Genomic DNA, 20748 nt, shown 5'->3' with positions numbered 1-20748 from the left:
ATTCGATCCCGTATCGCCGCCGGCCGCGACTGGGAGACCCATGAGGAGGCCCAGCATCGTCCAGGTTAAGGGAGGATTTGGCAGGCTGGGATCTCCTTGTCCCTTCGCTCTCTAGCGAATCCTTGTGGCGGCCGGGTGCATGTGCGCTGACTTCGGTCACCAGCTGTACGGTGTTTCCATCGACACATTGGAACGGCTGGTTTTCGGTTTAAGCAAGCAGTGTGTCAAGAAGTAGTGTGGCTTGGCGGGGTTGTGTTCCAGAGGATGTATGGCTCCCAACCTTCACCTCTCCCGAGTCCGTACGGGAGTTGCAGCGATGGGACAAGACTGTAACTACCAATTTGGATATCACAAAATTGTGGAGAAAAAGGGTTTAAAAGTACCAAACAAATAAAATGTAATAAAAATGCATTTGTAAAGTTATTTGACAATAATTGTGCTAGCCCTAATCTGAGGGAATGGGTCACATGCCCTGCATGCCCGTTCGGTAATCTGGCCCTGATAACATGTCTTTGAATTCTTCTTTTGGGACTTTGAACCTCTTATGAAAGTTCCGTATCAAATTAACATAGTACTCCTACTACAGTACTTACAGTGGGGAGAACACGTATTTGATACACTGCCGATTTTGCAGGTTTTCCTACTTCCAAAGCATGTAGAGGTCTGTCATTTTTATCATAGGTACACTTCAACTGTGAGAGACGGAATCTAAAACAAAAATCCAGAAAATCATAACTGTCCACTCTCATGCTTTGTAAGTAGGAAAACCTGCAAAATCGGCAGTGTATCAAATACTGGTTCTCCCCACTGTATATCTATCTCTAAGTTCCACCTCTTTAATAGCTAAGCTGTACTCCCACTATTTAACATACTAGACATATCTATTAAAATCCCCATAGATGTTAATTGCAGACTGAAGGTGGATGTTTAGTGAAATGTTTCTCGAGGTCCAGCTGGAGCATCCACTTCACCATTCCCAAGAGACTTCCACGTCCCTGGGTTGGCTCACAGGAAACAGCCCTGCTCTCTAGGCCGGATCCTGGAGGAATCCATTCCATCTGGTTACTTGGTTGTCTGCCTTTATTTGTTTATGTTTTTATGATCCATCATCTGTACTCCATTTGTTACATCACTCCTTTGGGCTTGACCATGGGAAAAGACATGAGAGATCAGAGATAGTGGACTCTCTCTCTCTCTCTGATTGTTCCTGAGGGACATCACAACAACAGGCTCATACATTCTCTCACATCCTATGGAAAGATAGTTGTATCTCTATACGTATGTCATTATCAAAGCTACAATGATCATCTATGTCATATAAAACAATTCCCAAATGGTCCTGAAAATTTGCAAATATTACCACATTTCCAGTTTGGACCCCCCCCCCCTTTGTTTTGCCAACAATACAGAGACCAACAGCAGGAAGCTGCCTGGTGGAATTCCACTTATGACTCAAGGTCTTTTCCCTCTTTTCTGTCTCCTCCTCTTCCTGCGCCTACGCTACAACTCCACGTATTTCCACTGTGGGTCCCCGACCTCCTGTGACTGTCAATGTCTGCTTTTATAAAAACACTGGAAACACTGAACGTTCAGTGTTATTAGTGGTTCGTATCCATAGCAAAGCAGAGTTGGGCTGTTGGGCTCTCCAGCTGGGCTCATCTGTCCTGCCTCAACTCTCCCCGATCAATGGTAGGACTGTCTGGATGAGGAACAGATTGGGTTAGGTCAAGTTCACTCTCTCTCTCTCTCTCCTTTAGACTTGACCTCATGGCTATTTGTTCTGTGTGTGTTTAGACCACAGATGTTGGCACTGAACTTTAAATTACACCCGAGGGTTACTCAGGGTGTCTGAGTAGGAAGTTTAGGGAAGTCCTGGGAGGTACAACCTTTGACCTGACGGCATATCTACTTCGGAGGACACCTCTGATGTTGTTGCCCCCCAGTCATTAATGACGAGGGTGTAACGTTGCACCCTGGGGCCCCCTAGAGTTCAGCTTAGTGAGTGACTGAAGTGAACGAGAGGTTAGACGTAAACAACCATGTGTCCGCTTCGCTGCTGCGACTGCTCTGTGGAATATATTACAGAAATTACACAAACTTTACTGCAACTTGTCTTCCCTACGAGTGGAGATGGTGAGTGATTGTGTGCTATACCCGCTGAAGTTTTTGACATGTTAACAGTATTGGCCTTTTATACATCGGGGATCATTGATATAACTCAGCAGTTAATTCATTTAAATCCTGTACATTTTCTATTACAGCACCACTCCATACATGTGCTTTTTAGATGTGCAGTATCCAAGTTTTTCTCCGTTTTCCAATGTCCCCTTGTCTCTCTCTTTCTTAATTTCATTTCTCTTTACTGTGAAAGGTTGAGCAGGGATCAGCCCAGAGCAGAGCCCAGACTGTGTGGCTGGCTAGGTCTATTTCTAGCAGCCCGTGGCATAATTGCCCCCGTAATCACACGTTACAGAGGAAGGCCCAGCGTTTACAAGCATGAGACATCTCTCCCACATGGGTGTGTGCACTGTATGAGATCAGAGTGGCCTGTGTTGTGTAGGAGTGTGTGTGTGTGTTTCTGTGTCTGTGTGTATGAGACTATCTGTGTGACACATTACACTGTCCAATGCTCCCTGTCCCTCTGTGTCTGAGTTCTTCAGTCCATTCCTCTGTGTGGATGGGTCTGTTGACTACTGTTACTGTGTTGTGTGCTGGGTGGTAAGGCAGGGTAAGACAGGGTTAAGGAGCCAGTGGCCAGAGCCAGTGGTGAACAGGACAGGAGGATACTCTGTTCTCCATGCTATTGGCTCTCTGAGAATCCAACACTGGAGAGGATTGTCAGAGATGCCCATGTGGCATTACCCAGCTGCCTAGGCTGATATGACATCACAGAGAGACCGAGGGAGACACAGTGGGAGAAAAATGCTTTTAGCCTATTTTGCTTAATTACTCTAAAGTTCTATGGACACGATTATAAGGGGGAAAGCAACAGGTAGTACCACTGTATTACTACAGTAATATCACCGGGGCGGCAGGTAGCCTAGTGGTTAGAGCCAGTAACTGAAAGGTTGCTAGATCGAATCCCTGAGCTGCCAAGGAAAAAACTGTTGTTCTGCCCCTGAACAAGGCAGTTAACCCACTCTTCCTAGGCCGTCATTGTAAATAAGAATTTGTTCTTAACTGAGTTCCCTAGTTAAATAAAGAAAAAAATTATGAAGTAAAGATAAAACAACTATTTTCATCAACTGAGCATAACCAAGGATTCTGTCATACTATCTCCAATAACTATCGTATTGTGAGAAATGATTCCTGAAATTCACACTAGCTCTGTCTTTTCTTGCAATCTCCCTGATAAAATGCAGAACATGCATGAGAGGGAGAGAAAGAGACAGAGGCTTTAGAAAAGTTGTTGTCCTCAGATAGCATTTTTGAGGGGGAAGGAGAGAAGGCGTTTTAAGGTGTGTTCCTTATCTACTCTTTAGCCATAGAAACCATAAAACTGCCAGATAACCAGAACAAAGTAATCATCATTTATTGTTTGCTTTAGGAGTTGTTCCCCACAATGTGGATCTGTCTCTGTCTGTTAGTACTTTACTGCGTTCGTAAGTTAGTCTCACGCGATATCTCAGACAGCACTGGCTCGATTTAGACTAAACTTCGGTGAATGATGCGTCTTGGATAGAGATCCGCATTTACAAAATTACACTGACTGACTGGAAAAATGGTGGCGCTATATAACATCATTGAAAATGAAAGGTCATTTGAAAGGTCACACCCCTCACCCTATATAACCTAAAGTCATGCAATTCGTTATATAGGTCCCTCTCCTCACGCGGAACAAATTAGCCTCTTAATACAATATTTTACAGACTACAATCTAAAACATGGCTGCTATTGACCAATAAACATTTACATGGGCAAGGTCTGGCACACAAGTGCTTATAAATCAGCCAATGATATTGGTATTGTAACAAAATTTGGTACACATCAAACCTCCAAGACTCAATATTTTGAAGAACATTCATATTGATCACACGGTCGTGCTATAACAGGCACATGTTTATATCTCCTGATCTGTTCGATTGAGTGATGGAATTTGGCACACATGCTCAGGGATATGAATCTAGCTAACCCAGGTGATATCTCAGACACCATTAAACCAATTCTGATGAAACATGGGTGAATGATGCATCTTGCCATAGAGATCTGTCATTTACAAGATTACACTGATTGGCCCAAGGATGCTGCATCCTTCGTGGGGGACGACATGTTTACTGTTGCCTTGTTTAACTTTACCATAGGATATGGTTTAGGTTTCTAAAACAACATCCTAGATGGATGAAGTAGGTGGTAATGGAGGGTTATGCTAAATGTTTGTCTGCTTCCGTTTGTGGTTGAGACAGCTCACTGGATATGTTTGTAATGGGAGACAATTACTTAAATTCAAGTGTAGAGACTAGAGTGGAGTAGAGATGAGCAGGTGGAGTCTACATAGCAGTCCACACAGTCACTGCTGTGACACAGAGCATTTTATGTGTATGGTAGACCAGGTAGCCATAAAAGGTTTAGAGTTAAAAACAGTGTGTGCAACATCAGCTATCAACTGATCATATCAACTGTCTTTCTGTAGATACAGTAGTTCCCTTTCAGTCAGTACTCTCGGTAAAACATAACTGTGGGTAGTTGTACTCTCGCGACTTAGACTGAAAGTCCCGCCTTCCACAGGTGATAAGCCTGAGATTTGGATTAATTCCATCAATTCTTCCGCTCTTCACCTCGATATGAGCAGGAATGATTCACACTACTAAAAACAAACATTCCGTGAGACTATCTGACTTTGCACCAACTAAACTGTCCCTTTGTGGAAGCGCGTGCTCACCCCCTGGACATTGTGTGCTGGAGTTTGTATTTGTTCTCTTAGTTTCCCAACCACAAACCAATGTATAATTTTTTTGATCGTTCGGCCTGGCTGTAGCAATGAGTAAGATGGCTAACGCGACTGAAACGATGAAGGCTAACAAGCCGGGTTTGGGTTGGCGACCATGCCCAAATGAATAAAAAGATACTCAAGTGTGTTGTCTTGTATGTCTCGGCTCGGTGCGTGCTCTGGCTGCTCTCGCTTGAATCAGTTTGTGTGAGAGACTAGGAGATGGTGCCAGTAACAGTGACTTGTCCGCAGCTGGCTCTGTTCCCCTAGTCCACGGCTCAGGTTCTCTTGACAAGCCTGTAACATTCTAGAGAGGGCTATGCTGGTAGGTGCCCTCGCTCAACCCAGCTCCTGTGCATTCTGTCTCCGGTTGTGGGAGGCTACTCGAAGAGAGAGGGCGGCCAGGTTCAGTGGGCACACACCCGCAACCTGTGTCTGCCTTGGACAAGCACCGCTTGCCTCTCTTCCCAGACTTGTTGATGAAGGGTCCGGTCCCACATTCATGATCCAGTCCTACGTAGACTTTCGAGACCAGGTTAGCTAAGCAAGCACTGTTATGCTCTTTGAGACTGCGGTCAACGAGACTAGGTAGCCTAGCTTAGACTAAAAAGTCTACTGGTTTATGTCGGCTAACATGCCTGACTTACTAACTTTCCCACGATGTTATGGGAACCCCATTCCTATTTCCAAATCCTGGAGTTGGAGGGCGTGGAGGAAGCGGTGCTTGCGTGCACCTCAGGTGAGGAAGCAGCCACCAAGTGAACCTCCGGAGCAAGGGGCACGGGACTGAGCACAGGTCTGAGCGACCGGTGCGCCCCTCCACAAAAGCATTACTGTGACAACAGTGCCCCCATATTTGGTTACGGCCAAACAGGGTACTACGTCAGCCATTACTGGAGCCCTGTATGCTTGTAAGGGAGACAGCCTTTATTTAGGCTATACAGTCTCATGGAAGCACAACGTACTGTATGTTGGAAGCTTGTCCAAGTTTAATGCCCCCCATTGTTACCCTGTGTTCCATGGTGTTTACAGGGTCCAAGGGGTATATCAATCTCCCCTGGGTGAGAGTAATAAGTTGGGCAAATCATTTTCTATCCACAAGGAGGTACCCCTCCCCAATAGTTGGGTTATTACTGAGATTCATTGCTGATTCGTGCCTGTGGCTCATTAGTCCCTATGCGGTGTCTAGTGATACATGTAATGGGCTCTATAGGCAATTGGATGTTGGTAGCGGAGTCGAGGGAACGTGCAGGTTGGACATGACTCTGCTATTATTCCACACACAGTCTCTGTAGTTCATATGAACTCTGTAATGAGCTGTCTGTCTCCAGCTCAATACTTTTAATTCCTGGGAAATTGATTAAATTACAAATCTCCCCTATCTGTTACCACAGAAGCTGTCTGTCCCATTCCCAGCTAGGTTACTAGGCGCTTTGTCACCAGTACCTATGACTGGCCAGTAGGGTAACCTCCATGATAATGAAATTGTATGTGTGTGTGTGTGTGTGTTCAGCACTGGGCACTGCCAATCGGGGTACATCACAGATCGTAGGAGCCCTTGTACCCAGAGTGGCCCGGGGCTTTAGGCAAACCTTGGCACATAAACAAAACATTTTCAACCCCAAGTTCCAAAGTGTTCATGGGTGTCAAAAGGGTTGTGAGTTCAATGAAAGGTGTCCCTTCTCCACATTCAGACAGACGGTTGTCAAGAGTGGTGGAAATTGAAAAAATAATCACTCTCCCTGTCCACAAGGTGGCATCTTGCCCCTTCAGATGGCACTTCACGCGAGGCTCACTGTCTGCCACGACCAATGTGTCGCACTGGATCATGGAACTTTGACTGTTTCCAAGTTCTCAGCGGCCGTTTTGGGGGAGGAAATATCCTCCCTTCTCCAGAAGCAGGCAATCCGAGTGGTTCCTATGTCGGCGATCCAGGACGGCTGGTATAGTCAGTGTTTTCTGGTCCTGAAAAGGGACTTTGTGTCCCATTCTAGACCTACGTGCCTTCAACAGGCACTTCAGAGTCGACAAATTCAGAATGCTCACAAGCCACCAGCTAATACAGCCGATTGCTACAGCCATGCTAATGTCCCGTATTCAGTCTCTAGGGGGGGGGGGGGGGGTGTATGTCAGTGTGTCAGTGGTGGCGTACATCAACCAACAGGAGGAGACTAGGTCTCTCCCCCTCCTTACCTTGTCTCTCTCCCTATTGCTGGGGAGCAGTGCACACATGCTCTCTCTTCAGGCGACGCATGTCCCCAGTTGCCTCAACTTGGTGGTGGATCTGCTAACCAACTTATAGTTGATTTACGTGGCTCCCCGTTGACCCAAGCAGCTTTGTTTCGCCTGTTGGGCTGGGTCCCGTGGCAACTCCTGTTGCGCAGGGACCTGTTGTCCCAGGAGCACGGGCAGTTTTGACATGCAAAGCCAGAGATTTGGTTCCTGTTGGTCTGGCCCCTGAGAATGCCCCTGTCTGATGGCTAGATGTTTACCTTTGAACATGATTGCTACTATTCAGTCCGTCTCTGGCGACTCTTAAGGTGACTTTGCTTCCGAATGCGGCCTTCGCCCTGAAAAGTCTTTGGCGTTGAGCTATTCCCTTTGAGCCTTCTCCTTTTGCTTCTGAAGAGCAACATAGGCTGCATGCCCTGTGTCCAATACGAGCTTTGCATAAGTACATTGAGCAGACCCAAGATATTAGTTTATGTGACCAGCTTTTTGTCTGTTTTGCTTATCCAGCTTGCGGCAGGGCGAGCTGGATTAGTTGAGTTTTTTCTTAAGTTTTTCAGTCCAAGTGGGTGACAGTGCAACTCCCCATAGTTGTGTTGTACCTTGTTTCCCTCCTTCAGGGAACAATATTTATTTAAGTTTTGTTTGGGCTCAGATCAACTCAGAGGTATGGAATGTTGGTGAGACTAAAAGTGAGTGAGTGAATGGTTGGAGGATTATTGAGCTAGAGCAGACCAGACAGACATGACTCTTCAGAGTTGACTATTGTTTGTATTTGTGTGTCTACAACGTCTATGGTTTGTGTATACTGCAGTAGACGTCTGATCCTCAGAGGCTTTTCCTCTTCACTGAGGTGAGAACGTGTCCACAGCTGGGCCTTATCTACAGTATCTCTGTGTGTGTGTGTGTGTGTGTGTGTGTGTGTGTCTGTGTGTGTGTGTGTCTGTGTTGTGCGAGGCTGAGTCAAAGACAGTGACCCATGGTGAGGGGAAGCAGCCAGGGTAAATATATAATTTTTTACATTTACATTTGAGTCATTTAGCAGACGCTCTTATCCAGAGTGACTTACAGTTAGTGCATTCATCTTAAGATAGCTAAGTTGGACAACCACATATCACAGGCATCACAAAGTAATTTTTCCTCAATAACATAGATGTCAGTAGTCAGAGCTAGGAGGGGGGCGGGGGTCAAGTGCTGCATGTGCTGGGGTGCCAGGACAGAGAAGAAGTTGGACTGGGCTGAGCGAGAGCTACCCTCCTGTTGGGGTGGCAGGGCCAAGAGACCTAAGGTGGCAGAACAGAACGGAGTGCTCGGGTTGGGGTGTAGGGTTTGAGCATAGCCTGAAGGTAGGTAGGGGCAGTTCCTCATGCTGTTCCTTATGTAAGCACGATGGTCTTGTGGTGGATGCGAGCTTAGACTGGAAGCCAGTAGACATTTACGAAAGATGCATATGTGTTTAGTGAGTCCGCCAGGCCAGAGGCAGTAGGCGTGACCGCGTGTTCTCTTGATAAATGTGTGAATTTGGCAATTTTCCTGTCCTGCTGAAATTGCCTTTCGCCATATGCCTGATAGACAGTATGTGGATCCCATATTTGTATTTATTATGGATCCCCATTAGTTGCTGCCAAAGCAGCAGCTACTCTTCCTGGGGTCCAGCAAAATTAAGGCAGGTTATACAATTTTAAAACGTTACAATACATTCACAGATTTCACAACACAATGTGTGTCCTCAGGCCCCTACTTCACCACTACCACATACAGTGGGGCAAAAAAGTATTTAGTTAGCCACTAATTGTGCAAGTTCTCCCACTTAAAAAGATGAGAGAGGCCTGTAATTTTCATCATAGGTACACTTCAACCATGACAGACAAAATGAGAAAAAAAATCCAGAAAATCGCATTGTAGGATTTTTAATGAATTTATTTGCAAATTATGATGGAAAATAAGTATTTGGTCAATAACAAAAGTTTCTCAATACTTTTTATATACCCTTTGTTGGCAATGACAGAGGTCAAACGTTTTCTGTAAGTCTTCACAAGGTTTTCACACACTGTTGCTGGTATTTTGGCCCATTCCTCCATGCAGATCTCCTCTAGAGCAGTGGTTTTGGGGCTGTTGCTGGGCAACACAGACTTTCAACTCCCTCCAAAGATTTTCTATGGGGTTGAGATCTGGAGACTGGCTAGGCCACTCCAGGACCTTGAAATGGTTCTTACAAAGCCACTCCTTCGTTGCCCGGGTGGTGTGTTTGGGATCATTGTCATGCTGAAAGACCCAGCCACGTTTCATCTTCAATGCCCTTGCTGATGGAAGGAGGTTTTCACTCAAAATCTCACGATACATGGCCCCATTCATTCTTTCCTTTACACGGATCAGTCGTCCTGGTCCCTTTGCAGAAAAACAGCCCCAAAGCATGATGTTTCCACCCCCATGCTTCACAGTAGGTATGGTGTTCTTTGGATGCAACTCAGCATTCTTTGTCCTCCAAACACGACGAGTTGAGTTTTTACCAAAAAGTTATATTTTGGTTTCATCTGACCATATGACATTCTCCCAATCTTCTTCTGGATAATCCAAATGCTCTCTAGCAAACTTCAAACGGGCCTGGACATGTACTGGCTTAAGCAGGGGGACACGTCTGGCACTGCAGGATTTGAGTCCCTGGTGGCGTAGTGTGTTACTGATGGTAGGCTTTGTTACATTGGTCCCAGCTCTCTGCAGGTCATTCACTAGGTCCCCCTGTGTGGTTCCGGGATTTTTGCTCACCGTTCTTGTGATCATTTTGACCCCACAGGGTGAGATCTTGCGTGGAGCCCTAGATCGAGGGAGATTATCAGTGGTCTTGTATGTCTTCCATTTCCTAATAATTGCTCCCACAGTTGATTTCTTCAAACCAAGCTGCTTACCTATTGCAGATTCAGTCTTCCCAGCCTGGTGCAGGTCTACAATTTTCTTTCTGGTGTCCTTTGACAGCTCTTTGGTCTTGGCCATAGTGGAGTTTGGAGTGTGACTGTTTGAGGTTGTGGACAGGTGTCTTTTATACTGATAACAAGTTCAAACAAGTGCCATTAATACAGGTAACGAGTGGAGGACAGAGGAGCCTCTTAAAGAAGAAGTTACAGGTCTGTGAGAGTCAGAAATCTTGCTTGTTTGTAGGTGACCAAATACCTATTTTCCACCATAATTTGCAAATAAATTCATAAATAATCCTACAATGTGATTTTCTGAATTTTTTTTCTCCATTTTGTCTGTCATAGTTGAAGTATACCTATGATGAAAATTACAGACCTCTCTCATCTTTTTAAGTGGGAGAACTTGCACAATTGGTGGCTGACTAAATACTTTTTTGCCCCACTGTATCTACAGTATCCATGTGGATTTAGATCCACGTATGTTATCATGTGTGTGTGCCATATGGCACCATGTTCCCTTTTGACCAGAGCACTATAAAGGGAATAGGGTGACATTTTGGATGGCGCTAGTGTAATCTTCTACTGTTGTCCATGTAGGCAACGTTCATTAATATTGAACATCAAAAAAGCTGACAGCATATTTCCTACGTTAACAAATGATCAGCTGGACAAATATATACAGCTTCTGTCTTATGGTCAGGAGATGGCGATAGAGCCTATAGGATCCATTCATATCACTAATAGACAGCCTACAAAGTTACAAATCAATGAGATTACTATATATTTTAGGATCTTAATTTCTCTAGTTGAACTGTTATCTGGGACAGCAGGGATCTCTAAGGAGAGCAGTGTTTCTATAATGAGTGTGTGTGTGTGTGTGTGTGTGTGTGTGTGTGTGTGTGTGTGTGTGTGTGTGTGTGTGTGTGTGTTACAACAGGATGTCTTCATGTGTGTCCTCTCCTCTGTGTGTGTTTCCGACAGGATCTTCATGTGCCAGTAGGTGTGATTGACAATCCAGACAACATGGACAGCCTGAAAAGGAACGTATTGGAACATAATGGACGACAGACTCACCAACACCAGGTCTTACAGGTGAGTCCTGTGTGTGTGTGTGTGTGTGTGCACGTGCCTTACAGGTAACTCAGGTGCCATGGGTGTGAGTCATTTTTCACATGCAGAAAGCAGTGCAGATCTATTCAACTTAGCTGTCATGAGAAATCAAAAGAAAACTATTGAAGAGTGACTGACCCATAAGGAACAATGTGTAAGGCACAGTAAAGTGTAGTTCAGTGTGGTAAAGCGTAGTAAAGGTCAGCAAACAATAAAACCAGCGCTTACAGCGAAGGTCAGGAGGTGGCCAGGGAGGAGAAATGGCTTAAATAAACTTCTGTGACATTATGAATTCTAGGAGAGAAATGTTGGTTAACTTTAGACAGACAGGAGAACCCGAAAGGTCTGGGCTCAAGAGGTGAAATCAGTGGTTAATGAATAAATCCAGGGGGAGCAAATGAAGGTATAGCAAAAGCATTTCATCATGTAAAATGTAACAAGTAAAGCTTCTAAAATTGCTTTATCAAGTACTTACAATAAAAGTAGTAGTGTCTGTGTAATTTACACACACACGCACACACGCACAGGAAATACTTACCTAGCTTGTTAAACTGCAGGTGAAAGGCTGAAACAGTGCCTTCTGGCATATTGGCTGCTTGATCTGGGCAACACTAGTTTTATCTTCATACCTTCTTCAAAGAGCAGGGAAAATTGTAACTATTTAAAGACCGACTCCAAAGGCATGATGCCAAGACCTTAATTTAATGTAAGGTGAGTCATCTAGATGCCATAAAGCTACTCTGTTTTCTTTCTATGCTTTATAGGCTACATATGGAGTACATAGACTTGGATCAAATGCAAGAAAACATGTCAAATAGGCCTACATTTGAAGTTATTAAATATGCTTTCATATGTCATGATTTAGTGTCCTGATAGTGTACTGTAAGACCAGTCCATATTTGACTGACACGCATGGACAGTCTTGTGCTTTTGTCTTCAATGCTGAACAGATTGGTCTCTCCCCGCTTGCCTGGAGGGGGTGGGGGGGGGGGGGGGGGGGGTGAACCCACTTATCCTGTCTAGCTAAAGCCTCTTATTAATCCTGTAAGGGGAGCAGTGGGGTGTGGGCCGTGGGCAGACATAACACAGCTTAGATTGGGCAGACACACACAGACCAGTCTGCCCTATTGTTCCAGTAACGCTTCAAGGAGTAAAGAAGAAGGGGGATCACTGGGACTCTGCTCTCAGGAAGATCGCAATGTGGACATGGGTATGCAGTCACTGAAATGCAAAGATGAGGGAATGCTAGGACTGAGCAATCATAAGTGGTGTATCCTCTAAAATAAGTCTCATCTAAAATGAGGTCTCATCTAAAAGAGTTCTCATGACAGTTTTCTTCTGTCTTGTTTGTGTCATTACCAGAGTACTCCATTGGACCTGATCGAGATGGGCAAGTCACTGAGGTTCCAAGCAGAGCACCCCCACCTGGTCAGTCTGGGTAGTGGCCGTCTCAGCACAGCCGTCACCCTGTTACCCCTGCAGGAAGGTAAGCACTTCTGCATCTCAGAAACATTAAAAGGGGTCTTCTATTCAGTGCTTTGTTCATGCAGACTGGTCTTGAAAAAAGACCTTGTGCTGAAAGCTTGAAGAAATATTGATAAATAGAGAGAACTCCTAACAGGGTTACACCAATAAATATTATGACCATAAGTGACAAAAGGTCCATTACAGGAAATGAGCTGACAAAATGTCCATTAAAACTATTAAACACATCATCCCAGACTGGTTTCCTAGAAGCATTCAAGTCTTTCCATAAGACGCTGATTGAGAATGATACCGGACACTCTTACACAGTAATGACCAAAGCTGGTACTTCTGAAGAGAAAAATCCCCTACTGATTTATTTATGGCAATATCCATCCATCCATGCACTCACTTATTCCCTGGCATAGAGCCAGCTGGTGGATGATATCATAGGCATCGGGGAGGAGGAAGAGGAAAGAGGGAGGGAGAGAGGGATGAAATAAAAGTGACGTGCTGTAGCTGAACAGTGGAGCCAGTGTATTCAGAGCCCTGCCATATCTAATCATCCTAAGAATGACAACTAGAGGACTTTGTGATACGGAGGGGATGGAGAAGCTGAAACTGAAAACAGGGATTCATTCTAAAGGTTTGAGATACACCATATAACACTGAGAGGGAAAAATAGGACCATAGCCTGACCTTGTCTTCACCCCCTGAAAAAAACACAGTTGAAGCTCTCTCTCTCTCTCTCTCTCTCTCTCTCTCTCTCTCTCTCTCTCTCTCTCTCTCTCTCTCTCTCTCTCTCTCTCTCTCTCGCTCTCTCGCTCTCTCTCTCTGCACACACTCCCCCTCTGCCCTTCTCACCCTCAGCATTGTAACTCTGCCAGTGCCAGTGTGTTAGTTCCTCCAACGTCTTGTTATTCCTTTATCCACATCTGTCCGTCTGGAGGGCCCAGACACCAAAACAAAAGGAGCAGTGCTGGGAGGCTGGAAGGAGGTGAAGTGGAATAGCCCACTGGACATGGAGATAGAGAATAGGAATCTAAGGCAGCCTGCTGGGGTATTCTCAGTGGTGTCTCTCCCCTATGTTCCAGGGCTATTTTAACAGTGTGGTGAGGCCAGGGGAAAGGCAAGGGGCTTGTTAGATGAAGAGAGGGAGGGGGCTTTTGGGGTAAAGTTTTTCACCCCCTTGGGCTGGTGGAGTAATGTGCTCCACTCCTTGTTTCTTGTCTTGTGTCTCATCCCGACAGACAGACAGACAGACAGACAGACAGACAGACAGACAGACAAGACAGACAAGACAGACAAGACAGACAAGAAAGACAGACAGACAGACAGACAGACAGACAAGACAGACAAGACAGACAAGACAGACAAGACAGACAGACAGACAGACAGACAATTTATCTATTTGAAGTATTCAAAATAGGAAGACAGTGGTTATTCTAATACATTCGCTCTAACCATCATTCGTCTGTCATCTGCCAGTGGTCTGTCTCTCTCAGGGCTAGCACCTGCTGTGAGCTTGAATCTACACTCTACAAGTGGCTTGGACCCGTGATGGCCTTGACCCCAGGCTCTATTCATTTACTGTGACATCAGAGGGTTCAGTGTTCCACTGACTGACTGTGGCTTTGAACTACAGTCCAGTCCTTCTCGAAAATAATTTACTACCAAACGTGGGCATGAAATAATAGAACAGAAGATAATACAATTGAATAGAATAGTTTAATATCCCAATGGGATATTCTTTCTGATGATGTCTGATGATATGTTTAAAGGATTCATGTTGACATGTATGTCTAACTCATCATTGTGTTGTTGCAGGGAGGACGACCCTGGGCAGTGGGAACACAGACATCCCTCTGCAGGGTCCAGGCATCACTGATCAACACTGCTATATCGACAATAGGGCAGGCAATATCACCCTCAACCCCTGTGGGAACCATTGCTCCATGGATGGTATCCCCATCTCCAAGCCTGTACACCTTTCACAAGGTACTAAACTGTTTAATAACACATTTTGTACAATGTTATAAGAGTGATTTTGATTATTATCTGACATTTCATGCCATAGTGTCTTCATATATCTGTACCTGTATGTAGCCTAATATCTCCAGTTGGTCATCTCAAAATGAAACCAGGTTTCCATTTCACTAAATCACCATGCTCATTAATTGAATACCTAGCTAGCTTTTTCTCCTTTAATAAGAAACACAGGCAAGACATAGAGAACCGCCCATGCTTTATGGCTCATGCATGACCTTGACCTAGATGGAAGGGAAACTTGATTAAACAGGCTGTAATAATTGCTTCACACAGTCAGCCTCTCTCTCTCAATTTTCAATTACATTTCAATGTCAATTTAAAGGACTTTATTGGCATGGGAAACACATGTTTACATTGCCAAAGCCAGTGAAATAATAGATAATAAACAAAAGTGAAATAAACAATAAAAAATGTACAGTTAAACATTGCACTCACAAAAGTTCCAAAATAATAAAGACATTTCAAATGTCATATTATGTCTATATACAAAAGGGAAAATAAATAAACATAAATATAGGTTGTATATTTACAATGGTGTTTGTTCTTCACTGGTTGCCCTTTTCTTGTGGCAACAGGTCACAAATCGTGCTGCTGTGATGGCACACTGTGGTATTTCACCCAATAGATATGGGAGTTTATCAACCTCATATTTGTTTATGACAACTTTCTGGGTCCCTCCCTCCCTCCCTCCCTCCCCTGCAGTTCCACAATTGATTTAGTTAGGTGTGCTGCATATTAATTCTGATTTCTCTCAACGAGTAAGACAGAAAATCTCTATACTCTCTTCAGTAACGTGTGGACTTTCATTCCAACCAAAAGAGATGCCATGTAAACTGTTAAAATGACCCCAATTAGACTTGCATTTAAAAAAATCTCTAAATGTTTAAGGGCCGGCTATTACTGAATCATGAATATATTTTCAGATAAAATAGCTAAGTGGAGTAGGGGTGTATCTTTGAATGTCTTTGAACCACCAAATATATACATAGGCCTAACTCTAGTCTACCTTTTCCAACATTATTTGCATATCATAGCCTTAACACTTAATTACTTGTTGTAGTGTAAAGTGCTAGGAATTGGGTGGGCTGCAGTATTGATGAGAGAAGTGGTGAGTAAGAGTAAGGCGCAGGTTATAACACAATAGAAAACTAAACCAATCTCTTATCCTGCCCCGGGTTATGCATTCCATTTGTAAAACTCGCAGCTCACTGGGACATGGTCGCATAATAAATAAACTCCACGCCCCCCTCCGGCGTTATGCAGACAGGGTTGGGCAGGCAGTTTGACAATAATATCATTTGTGGACTGGACAACCGGTGTGTGGGACACGGAGCCAACAGACAGCTCTTAGGACGACACCGACAATAAGGCATTGGTACTCCGGATTCAGCGTTGTTGGCTATCTGCGTTATTTTTGGAACTTGGATCATTGGCCAGCAAAATGCTATTGATGAAGCATATCACAAAAGCCTGCTTAGTCTAAAGGGTCTTCTAATTCACTTTAATCGGACGCTGGACATCAGCGATTTTTGTGCTGAAGAAGCAGGACGTCAAGGAGCGCACGGAATTGTATTTATTCGTACAAAGACGCTGCAGACGCACGCGCTACATGCACGTTAAAATTACATTTCAAAGGAAATTGAGCTCTTGCTTTTAAATGACAATTATGCCAGTGAATGTATCAAATTAATTGCAGATACACGTAAGTGCATATACCTATTTGATTATTAGAGAGCAATTCCTCCACTTTTCAACCTCATATTCATTATCTCCATAAAAATAAAAAACGCGTTTATATGATCTGTGGTTAAAAATATATGAAAGGTCCTAAAAAATGCTTCTTTGTGACATCACATCGTAGGATTAAAAGTAAGAAAAACAGTGATTCTCATAGTGTTTTTAAAATGTTTTAACTTTTTAACGTTTTTTTTTCTATGCAAAGTAGAAATGCACCGTTTTCACATATGTAGACACTGGTATTGTGCTGGAGATAATTAAAATTAGGTTGGAAAGTGGTGGAATTGCCCTATTGACTGTTAATCATTATTTTTCGAAAGGTCTGTCAGATTCCTAATTGTGTGAGAGTCATTTTCATAAAGTGTGCTGAGCACCAAGATTGGATATGTTGGGGTGTGTGGTCATTGCTTTGTTGATACAAAAATACCAATGCTTTATTACACAGACACTATTTTCAAACAGTTTATGAGCTGTTATTGTAGTGACAGGGATTATTTAAAATACTCTTAGAAAGGAAGAGTTTCAGATGTTTTCGGAAGATGGGCAGGGACTCTGCTGTCCTAGCTTCAAGGGGAAGGTGGTCCTGCCATTGGGGTGCAAGGACAGAGAATAGTTTGGACTGGCCAATAGACCAGAGGTGGCAGAACGGGGTGCTCGGGATGGGGTGTAGGGTTTGAGTGTAGCCTGAAGGTAGGGAGGGGCAGTTCCTCTTGCTGCTCCACAAGCAAGTACCATGGTCTTGTAGTGGATGCCAACTTTGACTGGAAGCTAGTGCGGAGGAGCGGAATGACATGGGAGAACTTGGGAAGGTTGAACACCAGACAGGCTGCAGCGTTCTGGATAAGTTGCAGGGGTTTGATGGCACAAGTGGGGAAACAGCCTATAGCGAGTTGCAGTATTCCAGACGAGTGTGGATGACAAGTGCTTGCATTATGACCTGTGCTGCTTCCTTTGTGAGGTAGGGCCATACTCTACGGGTGTTGTAGTGCATGAACCTGCAGTTGCAGAGAACGACAGGGTGTTGTCACACCAAGGTTCTTTGCACTCTGGGAGGGGGACACCGTGGAGTTGTCAACCATGATGGAGAGGTCTTGGAGCGGGCAGCCATCCCTGGGAGGAAGAGCAGCTCCGTCTTGTTGAGTTTGATGTGGTTGCCAGACATCTAAGATGAGATATCTGCCAGGCACGCAGAGATGTGTGTCACCACCTGGGTGTCAGAAGGGAGGAATGCTAAAAATAGTTAAGTGTCATCTACATAGCAATGATAGGAGAGACCATGTAAAGATATGACAGAGCCGAGTGACTTGGTGTGCAGAGAGAAGAAGAGAGGGCCTAGAGCTGAGCCCTGGGGGACACCGGTAGTGAGAGTACATAGTGAAGACACAGATCCTTGCCACGTCACCTGGTAAGTGTGTTGAGCCTGAGACGCCCATCTCTGAGAGGGGTAGGATCTGATGGTTCACAGTGTCAAAGGCAGTGTATAGATCTGGGAGGATGAGAACAGAGGAGAGAGCTTTGGCAGTGCGGAGAGCATCCGTGACACAGAGAATAGCAGTCTCGGTTGAGTGACTCATCTTGAAGCCTGACTGTTTAGGGTAAAGAAAATCGTTCTCAGAGATAGTGAGAGAGTTGGTCAGAGACAGCACCCTCCACAGTTGGTCAGAGACAGTTTTGGAAAGAAAAGAAAGAAAGGATACTGGTCTGTAGTTTTTTTTACGTCAGAGGAGTCGAATGTTGTTTTTTTGAGGAGGGGAGTGACTCGGTCCATTTTGAAGTCAGAGGGGATGCAGCCAGTGGTCAGGGATGAGTTGATGAGGGAAGTGAGGAATGAGAGAAGGTCTCAAGAGATGGTCTGGAGAAGGGAGGAGGGGATGGGGTCGGCAGGCAAGTTGCCAAGCATTTTATCAATGTATTAAGTCATATTAGTGCATTGTTATTTACAGTATGTCTTGCATATGTTTTAACCTTGTGTTGTCTATGTGTGTCATTCATTTAATTAAATTGTATTTTAATACAAACCTTGGCTGTCATCTCCTACATGACGCGATCATCTTTGTGCCTTGACTCGTTCCCTCAGCACATTGGCACATTCGAGGGCGCCGAGTGCACTTGCCTTGGTGCTCTGTAGGGTCCTGGCGACTGCTTCACAGGGCCCGAACAGTGCTTCACTACACAGCTGAGCGCCTGTTTGTGTAGTCACTCGATTTTTGCTCTCGTTTCCCCTTGACGCTCTTGTCATCCTTCAGTATGTTGAGTGTGGAGAGGAGAGTGCTGCAGACAAGCGAGATGGCTTTTGTGCGCATGCACCTCCTGGTTGGACACAGACCTAGGATATTGGTCACTACTTCTTCCACACCAAAAAGAGACTTGCACAACTGTTTACGCTTGTGTGATTCCCTTATGACGACTGCCACGCCCTGCACAAAGTTCAGTGTGTCAGACACAAGGCTTACCTTGCGCAAAACGTCTTGCAAAACCAGATCCAGTGAATGGTTACTACAGTGCACATACTGCACATGGACCCTGGACATGCCACTTTCAGTCGAGTCTGCACACCTGAAAACTGGTTTGACATGCTTGCTCCATCAAAGCAACATCCCTGGAACCGTTCCATGGGAATGTTTAACAACGCAAAAAGATGCCCTTCACACACAAGAACAGATTTTCAGCCGTGGAGTCGGGGGCTTTGTAAAACCCCCAAAACTCAGTTTGACACCAGGTTCTGGTTGACGTACTGGAGATTGTTCCATAGTGCACGCGTCAGTGGTGCCACCATCAGTCAGGTCATAGAAGAGACACTGATACGCAAGACACAATCACCCTCTGTACGGCGTGAGCCAGTTGTTGAATAATCTCATTCTGCATCGTGTCCCACATTCAGTTGTCTCTCCTGAGAACCCATTCCTGTTCCTTTGGTAGATTGTAAATGGGCTCTATTATCAACTTGTAAAGCACACCGTCACGAGTTTTGTCACCCCTGAAAGGAACAACAGCTTCGTTCCTGGCAATGCACTGTTCTGTAACAGCCATATCTGAAACCTGTAATCCGCTCAAACATTTTCCTCATTGATAACATTTTTCTTCACTGTTTTAATGCATGTGAAGCAAAGCACTCATTCATCTTCCTAAACATAATGCAGCCACTGACATTTTGCCAATCAACCTGACTTAAAAGCACAGGAGAAGTTTTCTGTTCCAAATTGCCTCCCTGGGGAAGGCAGTCATCCTTCAGCTGTTATGGCTGATTAGCTAGCTTAGCCTTGGGTGCCGGAATGCAGTAGGCCTAGCATGCTCCTCTGCCTGGGGTTGGGCTAACGTGGAGCTGTTGCAGTTGGTGGAGTTAGCATCTTGCTCCATGGAGGCTATGGTTTTGGTGCCAGTCACGTTACTGGTGGCTTACTGCTGCAGGTACTAGATGCAGCAGACCCAGGGATTTCATCTGTTAGGGCTGCTGTGATGGCAGTTTTTTTTGGTTGGCTAGTACCAGGATTGAAGAAATCTGAAATTATTTCTGATACATTTTTGATTGACCTTGATCTTGTAAATGCTAACTGCTAGCCTACAGGAAGGAATGAACCGGAAAACTTCAACATCACGGTAGTGCATTGTCAGTGATTGGTTGTAGCTTACAGTATAAAGATTTGATTAAAAATATATATTTCTCTCCCCTACCCCAATCCCATTATAATTTATATCAATAATGCAATGGACATTTTTGTAAAAAAAATGTTTTGGTGCAACAACACAAATTCTGACACCTCTTCTGCAGGGTGTGCTGCCGTTTTGCCATTTCACCACATCTTGATGACATCAAGACAACTTGCGGGCAGTGGGTTCAAAAAAACAACATAAAAACTGTATAACAACAAATGTATATATATATACTGTATACCACCACCTAAAAAGGGCACTTGGCAAGTGGGAAGGCAAAGGGACATGTGCTCTGCAGAGGTAGACTCTATATGTGTGTGGGAGTGAACTATTCTAAGGGTGAAATTTAACAATATACTTTAGGCTACTCACCTGTTGTTCATCGCTCTCTCTCTGCCTGCTATTCATCTGGCTTGTTCCTAGAATGTATGTGCTGTTCTTGTTACCGTTAAAACATCTCCTCCTGACCCTTTCACCCTGGATCTGGACCACCACGTGCTGTCACCCTAGCTCCCTCCCTTCACACCTGTCCTAGAGTGGAATGTGGTTCACATTCCACTGTTGTTGTGTCAATACAGTAGATTGTCACTAGCGCTAAGGAACATTTTGGCCGGGATCCTCTGACCAACCAAATGTTGGCTAACAAAAATTTATTGTGCCATATTGTAT

General features: G+C 44.6%; 1 protein-coding gene across 8 annotated transcripts in view; it reads left to right on the top strand.

Moving 5' to 3' along the window:
* Positions 1–20748, top strand: part of LOC139418740 (pleckstrin homology-like domain, family B, member 1a) — an 84152-nt gene that overhangs the window by 4468 nt on the left and 58936 nt on the right. For 5 of the 8 annotated variants that reach the window (XM_071168414.1, XM_071168413.1, XM_071168412.1 and 2 more), the window contains exons 1-4: positions 2020–2133; positions 11050–11160; positions 12541–12664; positions 14470–14640. In XM_071168414.1, coding sequence (XP_071024515.1) covers positions 2131–2133; positions 11050–11160; positions 12541–12664; positions 14470–14640 — 409 coding nt within the window. In that variant the 5' untranslated portion in view covers positions 2020–2130. Of the gene's footprint in view, positions 1–2000; positions 2134–11049; positions 11161–12540; positions 12665–14469; positions 14641–20748 lie in introns of those variants that run through there. The other 3 variants (XM_071168409.1, XM_071168411.1, XM_071168408.1) reach the window with 3 other exon arrangements.

Source organism: Oncorhynchus clarkii, chromosome 10 (assembly GCF_045791955.1).
Source record: "Oncorhynchus clarkii lewisi isolate Uvic-CL-2024 chromosome 10, UVic_Ocla_1.0, whole genome shotgun sequence".
Taxonomy (NCBI): Eukaryota; Metazoa; Chordata; class Actinopteri; order Salmoniformes; family Salmonidae; genus Oncorhynchus; species Oncorhynchus clarkii.
The sequence above is the reverse complement of the archived record's forward strand: the minus strand, read 5'-3'. Positions and strand labels throughout refer to the sequence as shown.